Here is a 27,399-nt window from a genome sequence, read left to right as displayed (position 1 = left end):
TGTGTACATGTTGTGTTTATTTTTCCATTCTTGGGATATTTCACTTAGTAGAATGGGTCCCAGCTCTATCCAGGAAAATACAAGAGGTGCTATATCACCGTTGTTTCTTGTAGCTGAATAGTACTCCATGATATACATATACCACATTTTATTAATCCACTCATGTATTGATGGGCACTTGGGTTGTTTCCACATCTTTGCAATTGTGAATTGTGCTGCTATAAACATTCGAGTGCCGGTGTCTTTTTTATATAGTGTCATTTGATCTTTTGGGTAGATGCCCAGTAATGGGATTGCTGGATCAATGGTAGATCTATTTGTATCACTTTAAGGTATCTCCATATTGCTTTCCACAGAGGTTGAACTAATTTGCAGTCCCACCAGCAATGTAGGAGTGTTCCTATCTCTCCACATCCACACCAACATTTATTGTTTGGGGACTTATTAATAAAGGCCATTCTCACAGGAGATAAGTGATATCTCATTGTGGTTTTGATTTGCATTTCCCTGATGATTAGGGATGCTGAGCATTTTTTCATATGTTTGTTGGCCATTATTCTGTCTTCTTTTGGAAAGTTTCTGTTCATGTCCTTTGCCCACTTTTTGATAGGGTTGTTTGATTTTTTCTTTCTGATTTTCCTGAGTTCTAAATAGATTCTAGTTAGCCCTTTATCAGATGTGTAGCTTGCGAAAATTTTCTCCCATTCTGTGGGTTGTCTGTTTGCTCTCTTGACAGTTTCTTTGGCTGTGCAGAAGCTTTTTAATTTGATCAGGTCCCATTTATTTATATTTGTTGATGCTGTGATTGCCTTTGAGGTCTTCTTCATAAATTCTTTGCCTAGGTCAATGTCTAGAAGAGTATTTCCAATGTTTTCCTCTGGAATTCTAATAGTTTCACACCTTAGGTTCAAGTCTGTTACCCAGCATGAGTTGATTTTTGTGAGAGATGAAAGGTGTGGGTCCTGTTTCAGTCTTCTACATGTGGCTATCCAGTTTTCCCAGCACCATTTATTGAACAAGGATTCTTTTCCCCAGTGTATGTTTTTGTCTGCTTTGTCAAAGATTAGATGGCTATATGAGAATGGTTTTATATCTGGGTTCTCTGTTCTGTTCCGCTGGTCAATGTCCCTGTTCTTGTGCCAGTGACCAAGCTGTTTTAATTACTATAGCCTTGTAGTATAGTTTGAAGTCTGATAAATTGATACCTCCCATTTTGTTTTTATTGCCTAGGATTGCTTTTGCTATGTGGGGTCTTCTGTGGTTCCATGCGAAGCGTAAAATTATTTTTTCTGTATCTGTGAAAAATAATGATGGTATTTTAATAGGGATTACATTGACTCTGTAGATCACTTTGGGTAGTATAGACATTTTAACAATGTTGATTCCATTGACCCATGAGCATGGTGGTTTTCCACCTGTTTATGTCCTCTGCTATTTCCTTCCTCAGTGTTTCATAGTTTTCCCTGTAGAGATCTTTTACTTCTTTAGTTAAATACATTCCTAGGTACTTTATTTTCTTTGTTGCTGTTTTGAAGAGCATTGAGTCTTTGATTTGGTTCTCTAACTGATTCTTCTTTTAACCTCCATTTACTCCACTAACATCTCAGCCCCCATCACCCTATATCAAGTGTGCCTTATTTTATGTCTTGATAGTTACATCAAACACTATCTGTTCCTCCCATATTTACACCTTTGTTCAAGCTCTCCCTCCTGCTTTGAATGTCCTCTGACCCCTCTCCATCTATCTCAACTCTACCTGACCTCTAAGACCAAACATATTTTCTTACTTCCACTTGGAGTATTCTGTTATCTCAGACTCTGGTAACCTGGCTTTTCTCTCTCTTCTGTTAATAGCTTATATTTACTGCTATGCATCACTTTCAGTGCATCTAGTCGTTACAACATGCTTGTGAGAAATTGAATAGTCTCCCATTTTACAGATGGGAAAACTGGGGCTCACCAACATCAACTTATCCAAGACCACACAACTAGTTTACTGTCTGACTTTAGAGCTCTTCCTTCTATACTTTGCTGCCTCACCCCAAGTAAAATGTCAACAGAGTAGATCCTGTTGATACTTCCTCACATCTGTAAACTATTTTCCATGTTACTTTGTAAATAGTAAGCATTCAAATATGAATTAGTTTTCAAGTCCTGTATGATCTGTATTTTTTAAAAATTCTTTTATGAAACAAGTTCAGAAGGTACATATTGTTCTTTAACAGGGAGAATCAGAGAGAGGATAATTGGGTAGAATAAAGGCACTAAACCATTCATTTTTTAGTAGCAGGAAGTGCACAATAGCATAGAAAATGAACCAAAAGTCAACAAGACTGCTAAATGTACATAAATGTCCTTTGATTTCCCACTTTTATGTAAATTAGAGTTTGAAGAGAATAGTGATAAGTTTTCTCTTTTATTACACAGATTGTCCCAACACTCCAGAAATCTATAGGGGTTTTTTAAAAAATCTATCTAAACATTAAAATTCTCATCATAATAATGACACTAGACTAGCAAGTTTCTATGTAAAAACACTGATTGATTTCAACAGCAATTCACGATAAAGATATGAAAAGGGAAAAAATGTTCTGATAGAAAAGGTTGTTTGTGAATTACTCTAGGTCTGATCTTCAGGGATCTTTGAAAATGAAGAAAATGTCTCTGTGTCTGCTTGAGTTAAGGAGCCAGAAACAGGACTGGACTAGAGAGCTCAACAGGTCCTTCCTTTCTGAGCATTCAGTGGATGTTTTCAAACTTTCTGAAGGCTGGCTCTTAAACCAGGAGTGATGTGAAATGGTGTCGATGCAGGTTATAATTATGCACCAGACTTTAATCTATGTCATCTCAAGATGTTTTAAGAGTAGCTCATTTTTATACCTTTTGACTAAAATAAAACTTTAAAAGTATGTATAATTCTCTAGCTGAAAAAAAAATGTAAGAGAGACTTTTTAATTCAAACCTTTTATTTTATACCTGAGTCAACCCAGAGAAGTGATTTGCCAAAGGACACACAGCGTCTGATTTATAACCATAAAACCCCACCACGAGACTTCCCCTGTGTGTGACATTAATATAACTGTTCCAGTCGGGGCCATGGGATGTTAATGTAACAGATTTAGTCGTGTTACTATATCAAGTCCGGCCAAATTGCTGGTGTGAAATGGCCTCAAGCAGATTCACGAAAGATATGCATGTGTTCTCACTTTCTGGGCGCTCGCAGCTGGGCCTCCTTCACGCTGGAAGGGGACCGTTGCCAGCTCCTCGCTGCCTCTCTCTGGCTCTGGCATTGGTTCCTGCTTCTCTCCTTGCTCTTGTCACATCCACACTCTCTCTGGCCACCGCTCAGGGCCACACGGCACCTCCCTCCTGTGCACAGGCCGCACGGCATTGTCACTGTAGCTCGGCCAGCTTTCTCCCTCCCCGAACAGGACAGACACGGCCTCTTCCTTTGTCTCTCACCCAGAGCTAAGGGCTAAGTGCTTATTATTTATCGTCTCACTGCAACTTCACCAGCACTTTGGGACACAGATACAAGAACTGTGCTTCTCATTTTGTAGATGAGGTCACAAAGCTATTCGGTGGAAAGCTGTGGTGAGAAACCATATGTCACAGATGACCTCATCTACAAAATGAGAAGCACAGTTCTTGTATCTGTGTCTCAAAGTGCTGGTGAAGTTGCAGTGAGACAATAAGTAATAAACTTGAAAGACCTGTGAACTTTGGTAAGTTCTAGAAATGCTGTGACTCAGTTTCCTCACCTATAAAATGGGATTATAATAGTGCAGACCTCAGAGTGTCATGAATATCAGTGAGGCGATTTGCCAACTAGTTGACTAAAACAGTATATGGGAGGTATCACATAAGTGTGGTATAAATATGCAATTGTGTTTCATTTCTATCTCATCCTCTCGGCCACACGGCCTCATCTTACATATCTTGCACATGGTACAATACAGCTGTGAGGCCTGACCCCACATCATGACAACCGTCTTCCTTGGTGTGGACCTGTGCTGCCCGCTACGGTAGCAGCTCACCAGGCGTGGCTCTGAGCACCTGAGACGTGGCTAGTCAGAATCGAGATGTGCTGTGTGTGTAACATACACACTGGATATCAAAGACTTACTATGAAAGAAAGAATGCAAAATATCTCACTAATAAGTTTTTATGCTGCTTGCACATGAAATGAAGTTTTCAGTATATTGAGTTAAATAAACTTATTATTGAAATAAACATCATTTGTTCCTTTTTACTTTTAAAAAATAAGCTAGTAGAAAATTTCTTTTGAGACAGGGTCTTGCTCTGTCACCCAGGGTAGAGTGCAGTGGCATCATCGTAGTTCACTGCAACCTCAAACTCCTGGGCTCAAGCGATCCTTCTGCCTTAGCCTCCCAAGTAGCTTGGACTATAGGCGCATACCACCACCAGCTAATTTTTCTTTTCTTTTCTTTTTTTTTTTTTTTTTTAGTAAAGACGGGGGTCTCACTCTTTTACTCAGGCTGGTCTTGAACCCCTGAGCTCAAGTAATCCTCCCGCCTTGGCCTCTCAGAGTGCTAGGATTACAGGTGTGAGCCACCGTGCCCAGCCAGAAAATTTTAAATTACATATGTGGCTTGTATTATATTTTTATTGGCCAACACTGGTATAAAGTAGCCTTCTGTGTTTTCTTGGGCAGATTCCAGGGAGAGTTTCTGGCTCAGCCCTGCCTATGAAGGGCTGAGCCCACTGTGATCAGGGCCCTCCCACTGTGATCAGGTGGCTGCAGGGCACAGGGGAGAGTGGCACGGGGCATGCAGTTGGCTCAGCGGAGGCTTTGCATGTGGCAGGCAATGAGCGTCATGTCTAGGATAAGGCGTCCTTCTGGAAATATTACATGAGTGAATGGCAGGAATATTTATTGATTTATTGAGCCGTTTAGGTGTGCTCTCCCTGCCTCTTTGCACCACCCGCCCCTATTCTAACCTGGTGGTTGGGCCTTTGAGAATCCCTGCTTCTCGGGAGTTTGTGTTACAGGGCCAAAGCAAGGTGTTTGTTGGTAGATTACCTCTCTACCTGTGGCTGATAGATCATGCCAGGCGACCTGGGGGTAACAGGGTGAGGGAGTGGAGGAAGGAGAGCAGGGAGGCCTTTTTCCCTAAAGCTAAGGTTAAGAGCAGAGAGGAGGCCAGGCACAGTGGCTCATGCCTGTAATCCTAGCACTCTGGGAGGCTGAGGTGGGCGGATTGTTTGAGCTCAGGAGTTTGAGACCAGCCTGAGCAAGAGCGAGACTCTGTCCCTACTAAAAAATAGAAAAAAATTAGCCAGGCATGGTGGCACATGCCTGTAGTCCGAGCTACTCGGGAGGAGGCTGAGACAAGAGGGTCGCCTGAGCCCAGGAGTTAGAGGTTACTGTGAGCTAGGCTGATGCCATGGCACCCTTGCCCAGGCCACAGAGTGAGACTCTGTCTCAGAAAATAAAAAAAGAGCAGAGGGGAGTGGAGAAGTGGTTCCCACTTTCCCCCTAGCAGCAGGGATCTGCAGCAGGACCCAGCGAGGGGCTGGGGAGAACCTCAGGAAGGAAATGCACAGGGTGCAGCTGGGGAGGCTGAGCCCGGGCACCCCCAGCAGCAATGGAAGGCCTTGCCCTGATTTTCTCCACCTCCCAGATTTTCTCACGACTCAGGGAGACTGAGATTTCCTCCATCCTAGTGGGATAGAGGCTCAGAGAAACCAGGTTTCATTTGTTTGATTGCATTCTGTGCATGGGGAAACACTGGAATCATGGGCCAAGGAAGCTCAAACCCTTTGATATTTATAAGGTAGATAGTCTCATTTGCACTTGCAATGAAAGGCTAAGCAACTTAGTCTCTAAACCAGTGCTTTGCCTATGATATCACTGATTTCATTAGAATTTTCTGGAGCAGAGATGTGGCCTAAATGTGAGACCATTGCTCTCTCTGGAGCCCCCTCCTTCATATCACCGTGCATCACCAATCCTAAGATTCTCTCTCTCGGGCATCCTACATTCGGTCAGGGTCAGATGCCAAATCCTAAGTCTACCTCCACATAATCTCCTGGGTCCACTCTTCTTTCTTTATCCTCATCATTACTGTCACAAACCTCCAGGTGATGCTGAAGTTGTGCTCTGGGAACCCGACTTTGAGGACCACTGATCTCTAGGCTCTGTGCTATATCAGGTCTCTCAGCTGATTCTTATAGGCGTGCAAAATCAGCTTTAGTGCGGTGGTCATGGAAGGGAGCATGTATACCACGTGCTGTTTTTTTGTACCATACACACTGCTCTCAGGCCCTGGTGTCGATCCCTCTTCACCAGGAATAATTTCAGCCCGCACTAACTCAAGAAGCAGAGAATGCTGAGATATGTTTGATTCGAACATTCTCCGCTTGGCAGGGAGACCAAGATGGAAGCATCCAGCTTGTGCAGAGGATGCCAATGCCGGTTGCGTGCAAAACCAGTTCCAGTTCTTTCCCCTTCACACAGGCTTGAGCAGTGATGTGGCCGAAACCTGTGTGTGCGTGTGTGTGTGTGTGTGTGTGTGTGTGTGTGTGTGTGTGTGTGTGTGTGGTTTTAGAGAAAACTAACGCAATTTAGGCTGGATTTAGACACAGAGACGGTTCCTGGAGATGCCGGGGATTAGTGGTAACAGCTGTTATCCTCTCCATTAGTGGAAACACAAAAAGGAGAAGAAAAGGCTTTTGTTGAAGGGATGTGTCTTCACAACAACTCAGAGAGGGGAAAACCTCCCTTCAAGCCTGCCAGGAAGTGTGTTCCCAGGTAAGTAGATGTTTTTCAGGGTTCAGGTAGACGAGGTGCTGGTGGGAAGAAGACTCAGTGGATTCTAAGGTGGGGAGGGGTGGGATGTGGCTGTGGCCGTGGCCATGGTCCTCCTCCACGGGCACCGCGTCTGACCGGCCTGTGGAAAGGAGACCACCTTCTGCCATCAGCCAGGGCTGGAGGGGCATTTTCTCTGTGGCCCTCATGAAAGGAGATGGAAAGGACCCTGGCCCCCTTGGCTGAATGTGTCTCCACAGATCCTCTTCGTACCTCTTAATGCGTCAGGAAGCTGTGGGAAGGTCCCCGTGGTGTAGAGGTTTTGGCTTTTAGTGCCTCATGGAAAAGAAACTTAGAAAAGAAAGGCATTGTCTGAAGGACTCTAAAGACAGGTCTAAGAGGTTTGAGTTCTAGGTCGCATTCCTGTCACCTTTTACCTCACGAACATAAAAGGCAGTGGTGACGGTTTGTGGGAGTGCGTGACGCTTGCTTGTTTAGTTGTATGGATTATTTTCTTAGTTTACTGTTTTTAAAGCATGTCTCACTACATTTTTAGGATTTTATTTTTACCTTTGAAAACCAACTTCTTAGAAGGGAGAGACGTCATTGCCTTGCATTGCTCCTGAGCTCAAAATATTAGCCAAACTTTTAAAATGCCTGTGCACAGGACTATAAAAAAAATAAAAACAGAACTACCTAAAAATGCCTGTGATCATCCTCAGTATTTATTCAAAGAGCTTTTCCTCTGGCTTATTTGCTATCTCTCCCTTTATTTTTACCTGTCAACTCCTTTTACATTGTCAACTTTTAATTCTTCCTGTTGACAAGCATTAGAAGTAATAAACAAAAATAAATTGACTCTATAAATAGTATTTTATCCAATCATTGTATTCTATTCCTGAGCCAAGTTTTTTCCTAGTGTATTTAAGAAGGTACGTAATGAATCAACTTGGGTGTAACTTTCTCTGTTCATTTTCTTCACCACCAAAAGTAGTGAAATAACTGAAAACACCAAAATCAAAGACAGAGATATCAAAGCGTTGCAAACTTAACAATCACCTCTAAATAATTGGTAGTTGACAGAAGTTTCATAGCACTTAACTCAGTAGCTTTCAGTTGTGGCACTAAGATGCTAATCCAAGCCACCATATGCTCTGCTGCCTGACCATGTTGGGATAGCAGGTGTCTACCCCAGCAGTATGGGTTACAGCTCACACTGCCCATGAGTACTGCAGGGCTTGCAAGCAGTTCACATTAGGATACAAACATTTTCTGCTCTTACTTCTTTGACTTCATAATTAAAGTCTCTCTTATTTTTCTAAAAAAAAAAAAAAGGCAGTCTGCTCCTATATTATGAGAACATCACAGACAGAAGTTAAAATAAAGTGTTCATAAAGGAAACACTTCCTATAGCCTAGCATGTCTTTTTGATCTTGACCTTGAGCATTTTCAGTCTGGGGAGGCAGCACCAAAAGAATCTGAGGTGCAAAGGCAGTGTGGATGCAGGTCAGTCACACCCTAAACAGACCTCTTCTCATTTTCTTAAATAGCGGACGGAGTGAAGCTGTTGTTTGTCCCGATACAGGGAGGGGCAGGATGAGGGTCCAGGCTGCCCTTGCGGGCTGGGCCTGCACCACCCTCTGCCTGGCTTCCTGCTGCTCTGCCTTTTCCCACGGTGCCAGTGCAGGGTCCTGCGAGGACATGCAGCCCAAACACATCCAAGCCCAGCCGCAGCGCCCCGGGACCCCCCACGTCACCATCCACACCAGCAGGTCCTCCTACGCACCAGGGGACAGGATTCCAGGTAGGTGCGGGTGAGGCTTCACGACTCTAAGGAGCTCCAGAGCCCCAGTGGAATCTTCCAAGTCCTGTTTGTCCCGGGCAGGAGCTTCCTGGACTAAAGTTTGGCTCAATCTTAAGGAGCCATTATTTGGCCAAAAATAAGAGTGAAATATTTGTGTCGTGAAAGCCACATTGATAGTGTATCTGTATGAGAGAAGAGGGTACAAATGACATTATTATGGAAATTATTGTCCTGGTCATAACACACAAATATATATGTCATGAGACACAAATACATCTTATCACAAATATAAATGTAATTACCCTGATCAACCTTCATGTATCATGTTTGTATGAAATATACTTCTTTCTCATTATTTAAAACTAAAATGCACCTGTTAACAGACACTTCAGTGAGATGATGGATAGGTTAATCGATTGACTATAGTAACTGTTTCACTATACATAAGTATATCAACACAGCATGTTGTACACCTTAAATATACACAATAAAAATTTAAAAATTAAACCAAAATTATTTGGGGGGATAAAAAGGGCATTTCCTACTGTTTTAGTTGAGGTGCCTATAAAAGCAGAGAAAGAACTTGAGTGCAGGTAGTTTACATGAGAGATGATCCCAGAAACACAGGTGAGGAAGAGGGGAGACACTGAGAAAGGGAGTGTGACCTCAAAGGTCACTGCTGTGGGCAACTAGGGCTCAACTCCAGAGGGGACCCTCTGAAAAAGCGAGCGACGTGTGCACTTCTGATTCATCCCTGGTGGTGGTGGTAGGGGGGTGGTTATTGGTTGCAGGTTGCCCTCCAGGGATGTTTCCACCTCGCTTGCCTGCACACACACCTCAGAGTCCGCCAGCTCACCTTTGACCTGGCTCCCAAGGTGGCCTTGAGGGACAGGAGAGGCAGCAGGGAAGGCAGCTACAGGCGCTTTGGATGAGGGCTTAGTGCAGGCAGAAAACTGCAGGCAGCCACAGGCGAGTGCAAACCCATCCGCAGCTTTTGCTCTGCCCCCTTTTGATCTTTGCTGATTCTATTAATGGGAACTGGAGGTGATAAATGAAAATGAAATTTTCTCCATAAATATTGTTGTATTCAATCGTGTTGTTTTATTGATAAGTGTGAAAATAATGTATCTGGGTAGTAAATGGGCCCAACTGCAGCATCCTCCCCACACTGAATTAAGTCTATTCTAACAGAGCTTCCCAAACTTTGCCCCAGCCTGGCACAGAGAATAATGCTGTGTGGACAGCACACTATGAATTTATGTGGGTAAATGCACAAGGCTCCTCAAGGATGGAAGCTACTTCTCTGGGGACGCCAACCACCCCAGGATACACGCGATATGCGCCCAGCCACCCCCAGCATGAAGGGGTGAATGTGTAGGCACCCCTGTGTCCTGTGGCTAGGGGAATGAAAATGATAAAAATTGAAATGCTATGTTAGGAAAATCTGTACAAATGACCCAAAAAACTGTGACACCCAAATTCTGAAGGTATTTTGAATGAAACATAATTGGATTGTGACTGGAACTATGATAGCATATGTAATAAATGACATGACGTAGCACCTCATGGATTCAGTGAGAATCAGTTGTTACTTTATTACGTTTTGAGTTTTCCTGCTGGGATCTCTGTCTGAGGTCCTTGAAGGTAAGGACTATGGTACCCTGTTTGTAGATGTAGGCTCTGTGCCTAACACAGTGCCTGGGCTTTAATCATTCTAAATAGTTGTTCATATGTTTATTAATGAAAGTTCAAATGCATGGAAAATAAAATGATCACAGATACCATGTTGCATTATCAAGAATTTAAAGGAATGACCCTCATTTAGCTATTCCTTCAATTAAAAATGAGGGGCTGAAATTTTTAATAAGCTTAAAAATATTATATGCTTTAAAAATATTAAAACAGTATCAAAGGGTAGCAAATAAAAAGTAAAGTTTCCCTTTCCTTGTTCTGGACATTCAATTTGATTCTCCAGAGGTGAGCCTTGTTAAATTTCTTATACATCTTTCCAGAAATTTTTCATGCATATAAGCATGTATGAATGTGAGATCTCTAATGAATATAACCTTAAACAGACACAAATTATTCTGTTCAACATCTGTAGTTTTCGCCCAACAATAAGGTTAACATCTTTTATTATATACACAGCTTATTTTCAGTGATTTTATGACAGTCCATTGTCTAGAGGTCATGTGATTGGTTCAATGGTCCCCTAGTATACTGAGGGGAGAGGGGGGATTGGTTCCAAGACCACTCTCTTACATGTAAAGTCACACATACTCAAGTCCTGGTTGGCCCTGCCAAATCCGGTTTATATGTGATTTCACATCCCACGAATACTCTATTTCCCATCCATGCCTAGTTGAAAAAATCCAAGTGGCAGTTCATGCCTACATCGTTCAAGGGTGAATTGTATAATAGTTTCTTATTGATGGATATTTACTTTTTCTAATTTTTGGCATTATAAACGATTATGTTGAGCATCCTTATACATATGCCTTTGGTCATTGTATAAGTCCGGATTCTTTTAGTTGCAAGCATCAGAAAAGCTAATTAATAGAAACTTAACTAATAAAGACAGTCAATTTTCCCTCCTAAGTCTGGAGATAGAGCATCTGGATTTGGTGAGGCTATCCAATGACATCATGTTGATCCCAGGATTTTTCCATTTTCCTGCTCTGTTATCATCAATGAATTGAGTTTTCATCCCTTTTTGCCCTCATCGGCCAGAATTGATCACTGGTGCAGGGACACAGAATCACCAACACTAGTTTTAGTCTAATCACAATGTATCCCCTGGGGAGAGGGAGAGACCTAACTTCCCTAGAGACTAGGGGTTTCCTCTGGCCACATGAATGTAACCCTGGGCTCTGTGAGCAGGGAACCACTGGAGCAAGGCTGTTTGTTAGGGAGTGTCAGTGTTTCCCATAGTTGCTTATGCAGGTATGTCAGTAGGGAAATGTCCTAGACGTGCAATTTCTGTAAAGAGTGACTGCATTTGGGGGAGAAGTAGTTTCTTTCATTGTAAAGTATACCTAACATGAAATTTACCATTTTAACCAATGTTAGGTGCACAGCTCAGTGGCATTAAGGACATTCGCAATGTTGTGCAACCATCACCTCTGTCCATTTCTAGAACTTTTTTATCATCTCAAAAAGAAACTCTGTACCCATTAAATAACTTACCACTGCTCCTTCCCCCCAACCCCTGCTAACCTCTCATCTTCTTTCTGTCCTTATCAACTTGCCAACTCTAGGTACCTCATATAAGTGGAATCATACAATATTTGGCCTTCTTTTTTTTACCTTATTTCACTCACTATTTTTTCAGGGTTCGTTGATGTTGTAGCACATATTGGAGGTAACTGCACTTTAAATATAGAAGATGTCAGGGTATCCCCCAAAAGTTTGCATGGTTTATAGTTCCAGCACTGGCAAATCAGTGCTTTGTTTTTCCATAGTCCTATCAACACTGGTTATACTTACTCATTTTAACATTTGCTAATATGATGGGTATAAAATAGTATCTCATTTATAATTGCTTTCAAAATTATGATTGTGCTTGTTTTATTTTCTGTGTCCTTCTATCATTTTGGAGGGGATCATTTTTTACTGATTCACCATAACTATGTATATTTGTCTGTTTTGTCTTATAATTTTTTTCTTTGAAAAATACTCCTTTATCATCTGACTTTTGATTTCATCTATATTCAGATTTTTTAAATATAGCAAGCTTTATTTATCTTTTCCTTTATGGCAACTAAATGTTGCTTAGAGAGGCATTCCTAACTCCAACATTTGAAAAAAGGAAAAAAATTGTCTCTAGTTCTTTTGTTATTTCCTTTTTACACACCTTTGATCCAAATGGAATTCATTTTGGTGTGAAATAGGACTTCACTATCTCTTCCCCCTAATGAATTGTTGACTTTCTAGGGGCTGGTCTGAAGCTTTTAGTTTGAAAATACCCGTATAAAATCACTCAGTGGACCTAAATCAAGCGTGTTCACCTTGCATGGGTGTTTTCTGTTGCAGTGATTGTGAGAAGCAGCCGGGACTTCATGGGATTTCTGCTGCAGGCCCGGAGAGTGTCTGATCATCAAATAGCTGGCACTTTTGTCTTCATTCCTCCTCGTTCCAAACTGATGACTTGTTCTGAAGAGGCTGACTCAGTCACCCACTCTGACAAGTCCCCGAAGAGGAACCTCTCCTTCCTGTGGAAGGCCCCCACCCAGCCCGTGGGGGACGTCAGATTCCTGTGAGAATGGAGTGCTGTTTCTTGGGAACTGAGCCTCCTACTTTGAGGAGAGAGGGGCCTCTCTCCCCGCTTCCTTCATGTTCCCTGTCGCCCCCTTACATGGCCACCTTGTAACAAGGGGCAGGGTCACTGGAGGATGCCTGCACTAGACAGTCAATCCAGAGGGTGCCCCCGACCCTCATTTGCGTTATCTGTGGTCCCAGGGCCTGTTACTTCCCCTCCTCCCTGGCACAGATGAATCTTGGCCAACCTCCCAGGAAGTTCTGACTGGAGAACATGGCAGCTGGTGGGGGTGGGGAGGGAGTGAGCCGAGGAAGAGACAGACAGGCAGGTGGGCCCAGGGAAAGCCACCCCAGGTTCTGGGCCTCGGCTCATGACCTATCAAGTGAGTGTGACAGTGACAGCACCTACCTCACAGGGTTGAGTAAGGATGAAACAGCCGACATTTACAGCATGCTCAGATGGGTTCCTGGCCACAGTAAGTGCTGTATAAGCACCATTATCACTCAAAATGTGATACTTGTTTTGTCATTGTTTTCAGACACTTGCATTTATCAAGAAAGGGAATTCTTTTCTTTCAGGAAAGGGTGTGGGTTCCTCAGTTTCTTTCCGCTCCTCCTCCTACATATAGGAGGGAGACATGCCTGAGGGTGGAGGCACATGCTCCCCTCCAGGTGGAGAGCAATGAGAGATAAGGAGGTGGCCCTTATCTCCGCCCCTTTCTGATGGCCCAATGCAGTGGACAGGACAGCAGGAAGGAAAACGCTATGTGTCTGCCATCTTGCCTACATGGTGGGGCCAGGGCCCACATACCTGTGGGTGTAACCAGCTTCCGCCTGTGGCTTTGGTTCCTACCTGATGCAGAGAGTGTCTGTTGTTTGAAGTCCTTAAATTCGTGCAGTCACTTTTATTTCTCAAAGTGACTCCATTCCTATTTTTGGATTTATCATCATAGCTGCTATGGCTACATAGGAAGTCGTTTAGAAGCTGTTATCAACATTTGACAGAAAAAGGAGCTAAGTCACTTGATGAGAAGCCTCTCCCAAAGTCACCCTGAGATCTCTCACCTCTGGGAATCCTTGCCCCCAGTAATGACACCTCATGTTGGAGGCCTAAACTATGACTCTCATGTGCGTCTTGACTCTCTGGGGTGACCTCAGCCAAATTAATGACATTGCTCTGACTGCCTCCTGAATACTTCAGGTGGGGGAAATGATGCTTGCCCGTAATCCCTACCGACTTCAGCGAAACATTTGGGAGGATAAATGGCATAATGTTTGCCAAAGTGATTTTTACTGACGAAAGCCATTATGTATTCAAACTGTTATTTAGAATATTAAGGATTTATCTCTCTCATTTCCAATAGAACCTACAATTACAATAGAACTATACAGTTACACAATAGAATTATGAAATCTTCAATTAATGATGTAACTGACAGTGTATCAGTAATGGCTAATAATAAAGTTGAAGAGGAAACATTTTATCTGAGTCTAAACAGTTCCAGAAGACACCTTCTATCAAAATGAGATTTTTAATGACTATATTTATTCAGAAGGGCGATTGATTTGTGCATATCCTCTCCTATTCTAATTATTTGTGGCTACTGAGATTTTTGTTTTTTAAAAGAATGAAGCCACTCAAAGAGTAATAAAATAATCGCTCTCTAGTTCTTCTATTTATTTAGACTTTTGTTCTTCTTTATCTTTTAGCGTGTTCTCTCCTTTCTGTTAGGTTGGCCTGAGGCATTATTTAAAGGAAACTAAATCCGTGAATCACTCTGCTCTTTCTTATTCCACAGTTTATCAGTAGTCCAGTCATATTTCGTTTACTGGGCGAGGATTGAATCATCTGTTGTGTCTCAGCAGACACATAGCAGAGCCCATTCTGAGGACGGCGTGGAGCCCGGGTCGCTGTTGCCACCCCCTCGGCAGAGGCTGGACAATATCGGAGGAACTGCTCCAGGTACAGCTTGCCACTTTATTCACCTGCCTGGTGGTCATCATTATTTTTGCGGTTATCTATTTCCCCTTAAAAGTGACTACTGCCCGTTTCCCATCCCTGCAAAACAAGCAATAAACACCTGCCTTGGCCAACTGCAGCAGTTCTTGGGGACGTGATGACACATCAGTGAGAGGGAGGGAACCCTTGCAGTTGCTTCTTTGGCTGCAGCAAACACACTTCTCCCGCCCCAACCTAACAAATTAAGTCGAGCCCTGGGGTGGACAGTGAGAGCTGCGTTGCAATACCAAAAACAGCACACGCTTTCTACCCCCATATTTACTGATCATCACAGTGTTTCAGCTGTTTTCCTTAGTCCCCTGAAGCTGCACAGGGAGCACAAAAAAGAAATGAGCTTTCTTTTTATAAAAACTCATCCTGTTTTTATTGTTACTTTTCACGGTAGGTGGGTGGCTCTTTGCAGCTGGTTTTGAGAATCCAAGCAGGAATAGGACCGTTTCAGTGGGAATGGACTTTTTCCTTTGCTCACCACGTGACTTTATACTCCATTGGCCCGTGAGCTTCTGAACAAAGGAAACAAAACAAAAACCTAACAAGCTAGAGAATGTTTGATGTACCTGAAAATTCCTGGTGATATGGAACTCGTTTTTATTATTTATTTGTAGTTAAGTGCTCTGAACATATGCACTTATAAAGGCATCTGATTACTTGTACAGAAGATCCTAGCCTTAATCTATTCAGTCCCATTTTCCTTTATTCTTTGCTAGTATGATAAGGCCAGAATTCAATGGGAATCCCTGCTTCTGCTCAGTCTAGCAGAGCCAGGCACAGAGACGGCCCGGGACCACCCTCCAATCTCTGGCTTTGCCCCCAAACCTGTCTTCTTTTGTTGCCCAGAACAACTCCTCCAACCTTTCCACCTCAAAGACACTCCTCAAAGCAGAGCAAAGAGCTTGAGGTCTTAGAGAAGACCATACTTGCCTAGCATTTGTTTGAGGTCTCTTGTTTTAGTTTATAAATCATTCCAACGTTGCATTCTAGCCCCAAGCATAACCATGTTAGTTTTAATGTAAATGCAAATAAAACTGAGGCTTCAGGAAGAAGCATCATTTGAGCCTTCAGCCTCTCCGATGCCTGCCCCTGCTCAAGCCAGACCGTTCATCAGGATGTTCCTTCATGGCTCAGTTTGAATATCTCCTTCGTAAAACTTTTCCTCATACTTCTTGCCAGGCAAGTGTCTTAGTCTACTCCAGCTGCCACAACAAACTACTTTAGACTGGGTAATTTATAAATAACAGACATTTATTTCTTACAGTTCTGGAGGCCGGGAAGTCCAAGATCAAGCATCAGTAGATCTGGTGTCTGCTGAGGGACCATTCCTCATAGGTGGCGCCTTCTGTGTACTCACATGGCAGAAGGGGCAAACAAACTCCCTCAGGCCTCCTTTACAAGGGCACTAATCCCATTTGGGGGGCTCTGCCCTCTCATGACTTAATCACCCGCTGATGGCCTCACTTCTTAGTACTGTTGCATTGGGGATTAGATTTCAACATATGAATCTGGGGAGGACACATTCAGACCACAGCAGCAAGTGTAATTGCTTCCTTAGCTCTGGTATCCAAGCACTCATCACATTGTAATTTATATGGTTGTGCATGTAAGGGTCTCTCCTCCTAGATTCTGAGTTCAGGGACAACAATTACAAATCTGCATCACTTCTGTGTCTCCAGCAACCATAGCGATGCCCAGCACACAGTGGTCTGCAGAAAATATCCAAATGCACTTAGAATTCAAGCAGGAATTTAAAATTATTAGCTTGTCATGTTCTATATGTCTGGGTTAGACTGCTTTGCTCTTCATCTCAATGTTTTTGAGTGTTAGAAACACCGTAGCGGCCAGGCACGGTGGTTCACGCCTGTAATCCTAGCACTCTGGGAGGCCAAGGTGGGCGGATTGCTTGAGGTCAGGAGTTCAAAACCAGCCTGAGCAAGAGCGAGACCCCGTCTCTACTATAAATAGAAAGAAATTAATTGGCCAACTAATATATATATAGAAAAAATTAGCTGGGCATGGTGGCACATGCCCGTAGTCCCAGCTATTTGGGAGGCTGAGGCAGGAGGATTGCTTGAGCCAGGAGTTTGAGGTTGCTGTGAGCTAGGCTGACGCCACGGCACTCACTCTAGCCTGGGCAACAAAGTGAGACTCTGTCTCAAAAAAAAAAAGAAACACTGTAGCAAAGTAGCACTCTCCCTCTCCCAATCCAAAAAAAGGAGGCTTCAATGCAACTCAGTTGGAGCCCTGGTCAGAGAAACTTCTGCCAACACTGTTTACATCAATGCCATTATCGTCATCCTAATCATCATTGTGGAAACCCTCCATGCATGTGTCATGTGTGCCAGGCACTGTGTGTGCTTCATGCTTCTACATCCCTGATTCCATTTCACCCCCTTACCAATTCTATGCTATGGGTACCATCAGTGGCCCCTTTTGCAAATTAAGAAATGAATGCCTTGGGAGGAATTGCCCAAAGCCAGGAATTAGCAGAGTGGAAAGAACTGAACCCAGACAATAATGTGACTCTAAAACCTGCATCTGCTTTCTTGCTGCCCTGGGTGCAGCTACTTCTAATGTTCTGGGCTGTCACAAGAGTCAGTCACAAGTGGGAAATCAGATGGTGGAGGCAGGGGAGGGCAGACACTCAAGCCATCATGGTTACCAGGGAAAGAAACTTTTAGTGTTGATAACGTGGCAAGAAAGATCTAGGGCTTTTAAAGATCTGAGTTATGGGAGTCCACCTTTTTTTTTTTCTAGCTAGAAGCGGTTTGTGGCAGAGGTAAAAAAAAATATGGTGGTCACAGTGGTTTCTCTATTCCCTGAATGGTGGCTGTTCTGGGCTTGAGGAAGAACAAGCCCAGAAAGGCCAGGGCCTTACTCTGTAAAGAGATGTAAGAAACCAGGTGTTTTGCTGCTTGGTCAGGGGCTTCAGGGACTGGGTGGGCCATCTTTCTGTTGACACTTTTGAGTAGCACACACCAATGGTCTGTCCTTGTGGCACATTCAAGTCTCTATTGTTTACCCTGTTCTTCTATAGTTATTTGCACCAGTTCCTCCAGGTAAAATGCTCTCACTCTCTCTGTGGTCCCTTCTGGCCTCTGCTTAGCTCCCAGGGTCCCCATGGCTCTTCTGCAGCAGCGCACAGACGCCTTTGCTGTTGGCCTTCCTGAAGCTGCAAAGGAGGACTACCCAGATCTTGTTCCTGCCGGTATTTGGATGACAAAGTTTCCTGGGGATGCAGAGACTCTGTTCCAACCATCTTCACACACAGCTACCGCAGACAGCAATGGCCAGCAAGCCCGTGGGGGCAGTGACCCAACCCTAGAACCGTCCCTGGATGTCCGTGGGCTGGAGAGGCTTGTGGCCCTCAGGGGATTCTCCTCAGAGAGCTTTGTTTCTAGCCCTGGCACCCACCACAGGTAAGTGTGAGGGTGGCCCATTCAGTGCAGGTGGTGGGACGAGGCTGAACACTGGGACACTTGATTTGGAGTCAGACAGAGAAAGATCTCAGCCACATTCATTCTTAAGTATGTGAGAAACCCTGATTGTAGAAAGGCTAGTGGTTAGAAGGGCTGGGTATGATAATCACCCTAGGAAACTGTACTCTCTTGAAGGGAGTGAGGTCTCTGAGATGCTGCTATAAAAATTTTAGATGCTGCTATATAAATTTTAAAGAATTTTTAATATTTTAGATATGTTTATAATAAATAATAATATTTTTCTATAAAATAGTAATATATTTTGGTGGGTTCTTTGCCACCATCCTCACTTGCCTGTCCCTCCGACTCTTCCCTTCTGCCCCCAACTACAAACTCAGGAGTTTTTCCAAGGGAATCTGAAAATCAGAATTATGGATTCTGCCATCAGAATCCATAATAGTGGTGGGAAACATTGCTTTTTGGTCCAAATACTTAGTGACCCCTTCTCAGCCCTTCCATTCTTCCCTTTAGAACTCATAATGACCCACGCTCTGACTCACTGGAAACTTGCCTGTCCTCAGAGAGGAATGAACAGGTAAGAGCCTGAGTTGTGAATGGGGTTGAGATTGGTATTTTGAGCCTAGAGTGGGAAGTTCTACAATGGGAAATTGGAGCTATTAGACTAGTAGCCAAAGTCAGAGAGAAGAGGGCAAAGATATGATATACACACAGCATCTTTCTACTAATCAATATCAGCCTTTCCATTATATGTAGTATCTGCGAAGTTATAGGCAACTGTAGAAATTGATGGTTCTAGTGATTTGTTTTCCCACTTAGCCTTGGTTAATAATTCCTCTCCTCTCCCCCTCCACCCCTCCTTTAAAACATTGGCCTCAAAACATCATGCATGGTCCCAGAAGTTAGATCAATTGGCAATATAAAATATACATGCCCACTGATTTACTATTCCTTTGAAGTCTTAGAAGGAACACAAAATAAAACATGGTATAATATTCTTACTTAAATTTATTGGAACCTACAGAAAGGTTAAACGATCCCTCTTGCATGGGTCCCACCATAAAAAGACACACTCAAAGCTTTCAGCCATCACAGATGACACAAGCACCTATATCAGTTTGGAAGCCTCTTAAAACTTATTCTCGTAACTGGCCTCCATGCTCTCTGTGGGGTTTCCATTAGCCACCCCTTCCCCATCAATAACAAATGCGTATTTATCTACTTGGGCATGTTACTCTGAGTTCGTTTGGGAGCAGGCAAGAGGCTGGGTTTTCAGCTGCTGCCTGGGAGTCTTTAAGGAGCACAAGTTAGTTGCACAGTTCGGTGGCTGCTTAGGGGGAAGACCAGTCCCTCTGACCTTTTATTCCCTTTGTTTTTATAGGACAAGGTGGAGGCCTCTAACAGGACTGAGACAAGGCATCCTTTGTATACTGTCCAGCTTACCTCTCCCCCACACCTCTGGGCCTCTGAAGCTTTCACAGGGAATGGGGCAGGGGCAGCCAACCCGACCCCTGTCTCCCAGATATCTGGCACTTCCAAGCCACCTGCTGCTGGTGACCAGTCAGAGGCATGGAGGCCCTCTGCCAGCTTCTTACCTCAATCAAAGCACTGGGAGCCTAGAGTAGGGGAGGAGAAGGGAGAGGGTGGACTGGGATTCCCTAGGAAGACCAACTCCAGGCCTGAAGTTGGGCAGGAGGGAATCAGAGCCCCTTCAGGGATGCAGCTCAAGACTGCCCAGCTGGGAGTCCTGCTTGGCCTGTCAGCCGTGCTGGGCATGGCCCTGGCTGCTGGCCTGCGCTACCTGCACTCCCGGTATTGCCACCTGCGGACTGAAGTGTCCTTCCGGGAGCCTGCTGCAGACGCTGTTGCCAGGAGCGACAGTGGTGAGACTGTGTGTGTCAGGAAGATTGGGGAGAACAGTTTTGTTTTGGTGCCAGCTGAATACAACTGGATCGCTTCTTCTGCGGGTAGCAAGAAAACAGTCCTCTGAGAAGTCGGTCAGACCAGGCCTCTTGGTGGCCCTCCTTGAGCCCTATAGAGTGTCTCAGTCGGAACAGAGCTAATGAGAATACCTGATGAGGACAGGGATCCGCTGTGCCTTCTGTCAGCGTGCAGTTAGTGGAGGAAGCTGCGAAAGGATGGTTTTATCAACAGAGGGAGTTCTACCCCGGCTTTGTTGTCTTAACATCTGTAATTTAGCTTCTTTTTTTTTTCTTTTTGCAATTAGACGTTCTGTTTGAAGAGTTAAACTCAGCACAATGAATATTGTATAACCCGCTCATTAACTAGACTCCTGTGGCCGCCAAGCTTCCTCTGTTGCCTTAAGGAACCTGCAGAAATAGAAATTCTGCCCCTCCTCAGTGTCTCAGCCTCATCTTCACTAACTCTTTGAAAAAGAAAGAAAAAATAGGAATGTTGAGTTTGTGCCTCTTAAAAGAAAAAGAACTACAGCCTTCCCTTTGCCTCCCTAAACCACCTCAAAAGAAGTTTTCTCTTCGAAACTAGCTAGAGTTCTGACTGAGTTGACTACGTGAATGCAAGGATATGCAATCTTCTTGGGAACTTAGCAGCCTTGGCAAATCCACCATGGAAATTGATCCAAAGTAGGGAAAGTTTTAGAGAGCTCGATTGAACACATCTTTGAGAAAACGTAAATATGTGGCACAAGGCCATAAATAGCAGCGTGGGGTGAGCAAGCCTCTTCATCAGGTGTGAACGGATCTGAGGCCTCCTGTCCATTTACACTTGCTGGGAAGACTCGTGTCTCCCAACAGCTAGTGGACACACTGCCTTTTACCAAAGGTCAGGCTGAAGAAAATTATTTTCCCAGCACAGTTTGAAGAATAGTCTTTTACTTGTCTTTTCAGGGGATGCCAGAAAAAGAGTTTCATGGATGAAAGACCATCTATCTGTTCTCATAACCCTATGAAGATTGCTTTGATTTAGCAATGGTTCCATAGACACCTTATGGGGTCAAAACAATAGGTTTGAATACAACTGTTCAATACGCTCACCTAATATAACACATTGGCATGAGCTGCCTTTTCAGAGGTAAATCTACAGAGTCATGATCTATTTTAATGTGGAAATAAACACCATTACAAAGTAGGGAAGCACCCAAGTCATGCAGGTACTGTGCTAAGAACTTTGCATATATTCTCACTTTTAACCCTCACAACAATTTAATGAGGAATAAGTTCAGTAACTTTGCAAGGAGAGCAAGGCATTCATGACACCTCAATTCAGCAGCAAAAACATCTTTTTAATTGGGCGTGTAGGAAAGAGACAGGTTCTGTTCTTTCCCCAGCTTCCTTTAGCTCACTGGGCATCACTTCCAAGACTCTTTCCTCCTGAATTCTGGGATGGGTGGCTCTGTTCCCTGGCTTCAATCATGAGACACACGGAGACCTAGGTAATTTGTGTGTTCACAAGTGAGAGCGTTCCAGAAATTCTGTGGAAAGAAACAAATATACTGTACTCCAGTGGGGCCACAGAGATCCTTCCTGCATACCCAACCCTCTTAAAAGATGTCCTGCCCAAGAAGCAAATGAGGGATCCTGGTAGTGGTGGGTTCTCATCTGGCCACATTACATCAGAGTCAGGTGCATCATGTGTATAACACCATCAAGATCTTTTTTGTCCAAGAGGGAATTTTCCTGGGTAAAAAGACTGTTTTGGTGATCTGTTAATGTGAAACAAATTACCCCCCCTGCCCCCAAATTTAGAGCTTAGAACAACCACTTCTACCACCATTATCTGTCATGATTCTGGGGTTGCCTGGGCTCAGCTGGGCAATTCTTCTGCTCCACATGTTGTAGAAAGGGCTGGAACAGCCATGATGACTAACTCACATGGCTGGTGGTTAGTACTGGCTATCATCTGGGAGCTCCAATGGGGCTGTTGAAGAATGTGGGAAGCAATTGTGTTCTCCTCTTTGTGGCATCTTCTACCATGGTGGCTGGGTTCCAAGAGGGAGTGTTCCAAGCATACAAAACCAGAGGCTGTAGATCTTTCAAGGCCTAATCTTGGAAGTTCCATGGTTTTACTGGTACCACTCTCTAGTAGTCACAGCAAGTCATTGGACCTACCCTCATTATTCCAAGGACAGTGCAATAGATTTCACTTTTTGATGGGAGAAATGGTAAAGCATTTGAAGCTATCTATAATTCCCTACCCCTTCTGGTTAGACTGCTGACCTGCCATGGGGGCTTATGTGAGAGTAGGGGGAGAGGCCATTCATCCCGAGGATATGCCCTGGGTTACCTGCCCTGCAGAGCAAGCATCAAAGCGGGTGAGGGAAATCTCCGGATTCAGAGTTAGGGCTTCCTTTTCTCCAGCTCGGCTGCCAGCTCAGGCAAAATAGTGAAGCGATGCAGAAGGGTTAGCCAGACCTCTGAGCCTCAGCTTCCTCATCAGGGAAAAGTGGATCACAAAATTATTGACCTCTTTTGGTTACTGCAAAGATTAAGTGCATGTGCAATACGCAGCTATCCATAATTAACTGACATGCCATTGTTACGAGTTTTACCTTGCAGCTGCAACACTGTCTTTAAATCTAGCCCATTGAGAGAAATTCTGTGACCACCAAAAAATGTCATTCCCTTTCCATGACAATTTCTCCTCCTGCAGCCCCTCCGTGGGGGCCCCCTTACTTCTCTAGCCCAGCAACTGGAACGCCACAGTAGTTGTCATGGCAGCCATTGGCTACAATTCCTGCCATGTATCAGATATTTTTTGCTGCAACATTCTGACTAAACTCTTTTTTGGCAGGGGCAGCTGGAGTCCATAGGCCTGTAGTCAAGCGACATAAACCCCCTCTGTTACTCCGATCTTGAAGGTCCTCTAAGCCTGGCTCCACAGAAGCTCCAGAGGGGAGTGAGTAGGACATGTTAACCTGAGGCCTCTTACTAAAGCACAAAGCCATTAAAAGTTAAAAGAGGGAAAGGACTCAAATGCAACATCTTAAAATAGCTTTTTTGTTTTGTAGGAACAGCTACAGAATTGCTCAGTCAACCTCTTCTTGGAGGAAAGGAGGTTTGGGGCTAAACACACATTTAAGGGGAAATAACAGAATGACAATGGCTGAAAACTCTTTATAGTTTGTACAAATGTTTTTACATCTATTGTGATAATTTAATAAACACAGGTGGGGAAAGTTAGGGGGGTAGCCTCAGTCTTTTTACATTCAGAGGCTATTTCTGATATTTCCAATTAATTTTCTCCCTTGGATACAATTTTGGTAAATCTCAATAATACTTGACTGTAGCCTGCCTGAGCTATCTCACTGTGGAGGCTGTCTGCATTAGTTTGATGTCACAATGTTTGTTTTCTTTAAAAAAAAATTCTAATTAACCGAAAAAAAAAAAAAATAGGTCAGCAGGCCAGTAAATATTTAAACATGTGTCACGTTTTATTTCAAAAGTTATCTGGGAAGAGCTGGCAATTTATGAATAAATTACAGATGATGGCCACACCCTCTCCCTGTCTGGACTTCCAGTATTAATCAGTGATTGTAAGCCTTTCTGGAAGGCAGACTCTGTTTTGATTTCATTTCACTCCGACCTACCCCTCTTCTAAAAGTAGCACATGGCAAGTGAAATGAAATTCATTTCAAGTGAAATGAATTTGCATTAATTTGTTTTATTAAATTCGAGAATTTCTCCATACTTCTTTTTTTATTTTTGTTTTGAGACAGAGTCTCTCTCTCTTGCTCGGGCTAGAGTGCCATGGCGTCAGCCTAGCTTACAGCAACCTCAAACTCCTGGGCTCAAGCAATCCTTCTGCCTCAGCCTCCCAAGTAGCTGGGACTACGGGCATGTGTCACCATGCCTGGCTAATTTTTTCTATGCAGTTTTAGTTAGCCAATTAATTTCTTTCTATTTTTAGTAGAGATGGGGTCTCGCTCTTGCTCAGGCTGGTTCTGAACTCCTGACCTTGAGCCATCCTCCTGCCTAGGCCTCCCAGAGTGCTAGGATTACAGGCCTGAGCCACCACGCCCGCCTGGCCTCCATACTTCTTAAGGTATTCTGAGTACCCTGCTCTATTCAGCCCTGGGGTGTTGTAAAACCAGCCACAGTAATCTCTGGCTTAGAACATCAGGAGGGCCTTTATCATGAAAGGAAGTCAAACATTTCCTTTGTTTATTCCATTCTTTAAATACAAAAAGAAAATGTGAGCATTTTGAGACCCCTGCTTCATTGACAATGATCCTTGGAGGAGCCAGGATGACTGTAGCCTGTCAAATGTCTTTTGGTGTTTTTCACTTTTAAAACCTAAGTCAGCTTATGGCGCATTGTCTCTGAATTCTCTAATGGCTTTCCATCTATCTCAGAGTAAGATATGAATGTCCAATTGGGCTGATTAGGTCCTGCAAGACCTGCGCCTCCAACATCACCCTTTTCCCGGCTCCTGCATGGCCACTGTGCTGCCAAGAACACGCGCAGCTCTGCTAAGCTCACCTGCCCTCGCTGTTCTGGTTGTCTGGAATCCTGTTCCCCTGGACACGCACAAACCTTCAGAACTTTCTTCCAGTGTTGTCTCATCAGAGAGTCTTCTCCCAACCACTGCAACCTCTTATTCCCTGTGAGTGGCCCTAATACATAGTTCCTAGTACATAGTGGGTAGTCAGTAAAGGAGTGAATGGAAAGTCCAGTATCATCAGCTCTTGCTACAGATGGAAGTTGAGTATGTGGCACATTGGGCAGCTCCAACGTGCTTGGGAATCAGGCCATGGAAGTTTCCCTCCTAGAGGTGAACTAAAGAGTTCTGTGGGCAACTGTCCCCAGGGCGAGAAATATTCTTGTGTCTCAGATCTAAGGCTCCAGGGAGTTCTGGGCAGGTTAAGTCTATTTCTCAGACTTAACCCCTCAGTCTGAGCTGGGACAGAGGGAAAGCTGAATGGAGTCTTCCCAATGCAGAAGCTCACCTGTGAGCATATTTTCTTCAGGTTACATAGTTTCTCAACCTCATTTGGAACTGGATCTGGTTTAGTGGGAGTGGGGGAGTGGGGAGAGGCTGGCTGTCCTGTGCATTGTAGGGTGTTTAGCCATCCCAGGTCTCTACCCACCAGGGGCCAATAGCTTCCTCCTCCCAAGTTATAACAACCAAAAAAATGTCTCCAGATGTTGCCTAATGTCCCCTCAGGACAAAAACCACCCCTGTTGGGGGAACAGGAGTCTAGTAACTAAGAGATGCAATTACAGGCCTCAAGCAGAAGCAGCATTTCCTATGATTTCCACACTTAGAGATGGAGTGGGCAATATTGACACAGAGAACTGTAGGATTTAAACATCGGAGTGGTTTAAAGATCACTGGACTCAGTGGTTTTTGAATTTGCAAAGACTGAGTTCATAAAACCATAAAAGCTGAAGGCTCTAGTTGAAGTTAGGGACAGCTTCCCTGCTCTTTCCTGCCCCGTCTTCCTTTCACCCCACACGGAGGCACTGCCTGGGAAACTGAGGGCTCCGACACGCACGGACTGACAGTCGTTAACTGCTTCTTTTTCAGATGAGGAGAACAAGGGCACTGAAAAGTCATAGTCAAACAACAAGTTAGTTCAGGAGAGTCCTCAGATTCCTTCATCCCATCCCAACTTCCAAATCTACTTTTCCTGCCACCATGCTTGGCAGCTCATTTGTTTTCTTGGAGCATGTTGGGTGCTGTAAACATTTCAACAGAGCCAGAGAGAGCCTGGAACCAAGAAGAAGAGTGGCCTGGAATGATTCCAGCTGCCATTAGAACCAGGAGGACGATGGGACCCTAGGGACTGGCACTTGTGGTGCGCCGGGCCAGGGCATGACCCGAGGAGCTGATGGGGCCCAGCAATGGGCTGATGGGAGGCGAGAGAACCAAGGGGAGGGGCCCGTGGGCCCGAGTGGAGAAGGTGCTGACGGTTGGTCGCTGTCCCAGCCGGGAGCCCACCACTGCAAGGAGATGCTCCTCCTTGGTTTACAGCCACCGTCTGGAACTCACTGCCACACTTTCTCTGAGCTCTACATTTTCCCTCCTTCAAATGGCACCTTGGGAGCATCCTCCCCCCTCAGCTGTTGACAGACGGTTTCTGCAAAGTGTTTTGTTACTTTACAGAGGGAAGAGGCTGCCTGGAAATATATTCCACTGGATATTAAAGAATGTATTTCCCTGATTTATAGTCCAGCTAGGCAGGGCTGTCTGAGAGGCAAGGAACCAATGGGGATATCCATTTTGACTAATGATTAATTATTATATCGAAAGCGATGTTTTCCTATCAACTGATAGGCGGGAAAATGGACTGGAGCTTGCTAGGTTAGCACCGCAGGTCACAGATGCTGCCTCTGCACTTACAGATTATATTATCCATTACAGACGGCACCTTCTCATTTAGAAACATAATTTGTTGTTCTCCCAGACAAAAAAAAAAAAAAGGAAAAAAATAAAAAAGGAGAAAGCTGACATTTCACATGCAAGCCAAAGATTAGAATCGCTGCACAGGACCGCACATGGAAGTGCATTAGGAAGTGGTGTCCCTGAATCAAGGACACAGGCACCAGTGCTGGGAGAGATGTAGGCGGCTGTGGCTTCTGATCTTTATTATGCAAATGCACGGCCCCGAGAGCCAGGCTGTTTAACCTCATCAGGGGAAATGTCACTGATCATTTCAAGCTCCAAATGTAGCATAAGCATTAGTACTATTATGTTGTTATTTTTATTATTATTATTATTATTATTTGGAGGGCATTTGTACGCCTGCCTGAGCCCTCTGATTAAGGGGAGTCCCTACTTGCCCAGACCCTCTGAGGTTGAAAATCAACCTCTTTTGATATTAAACAAACAAACATATCCAACATATATTTACCCTGTCATTAACGCTCATTGATAAAACAGTTTGCAGATCTGGTTGTCTGCCAAACACGGGTGAATGTGGGGAGAGTTTCATGAAGTCCCACGTCCATCCCCAAAGCTTAACGACAGGCTGCCTTCTCTCTCCTTCAGGGCTTTGCACCCCAGAGCAGATGTGCCTAGAGGAAGCTTAAGGAATGGAGAAAGGGTAGATCTGGGGGCGGGAAATGAGGAGGGGGATTGAAAGAGGTGCTGCATGGGCTCCAAGGGTGAAGGGCGCTTCATTTCCATTCAAGGT

At 44.2% G+C, this 27,399-nt stretch overlaps 1 protein-coding gene across 1 annotated transcript; it reads left to right on the top strand.

The window, feature by feature from the left end:
* Nucleotides 1-5,351: 5,351 nt before the first annotated feature.
* REELD1 (reeler domain containing 1) lies at nucleotides 5,352-21,196 on the top strand. Its single transcript, XM_076010597.1, has 6 exons — nucleotides 5,352-8,576; nucleotides 12,609-12,831; nucleotides 14,633-14,796; nucleotides 17,954-18,266; nucleotides 18,798-18,861; nucleotides 19,666-21,196. Exons 1-6 carry the CDS (start codon nucleotides 8,273-8,275, stop codon nucleotides 20,272-20,274), a joined length of 1,677 nt encoding a protein of 558 aa, XP_075866712.1. The 5' UTR covers nucleotides 5,352-8,272; the 3' UTR covers nucleotides 20,275-21,196.
* Nucleotides 21,197-27,399: the final 6,203 nt, after the last annotated feature.

Source organism: Microcebus murinus, chromosome 15, assembly GCF_040939455.1.
Source record: "Microcebus murinus isolate Inina chromosome 15, M.murinus_Inina_mat1.0, whole genome shotgun sequence".
In the NCBI taxonomy this organism is placed as follows: Eukaryota; Metazoa; Chordata; class Mammalia; order Primates; family Cheirogaleidae; genus Microcebus; species Microcebus murinus.
Note: the sequence above shows the minus strand (reverse complement) of the source record. Positions and strands in the feature narration are given on the sequence as shown.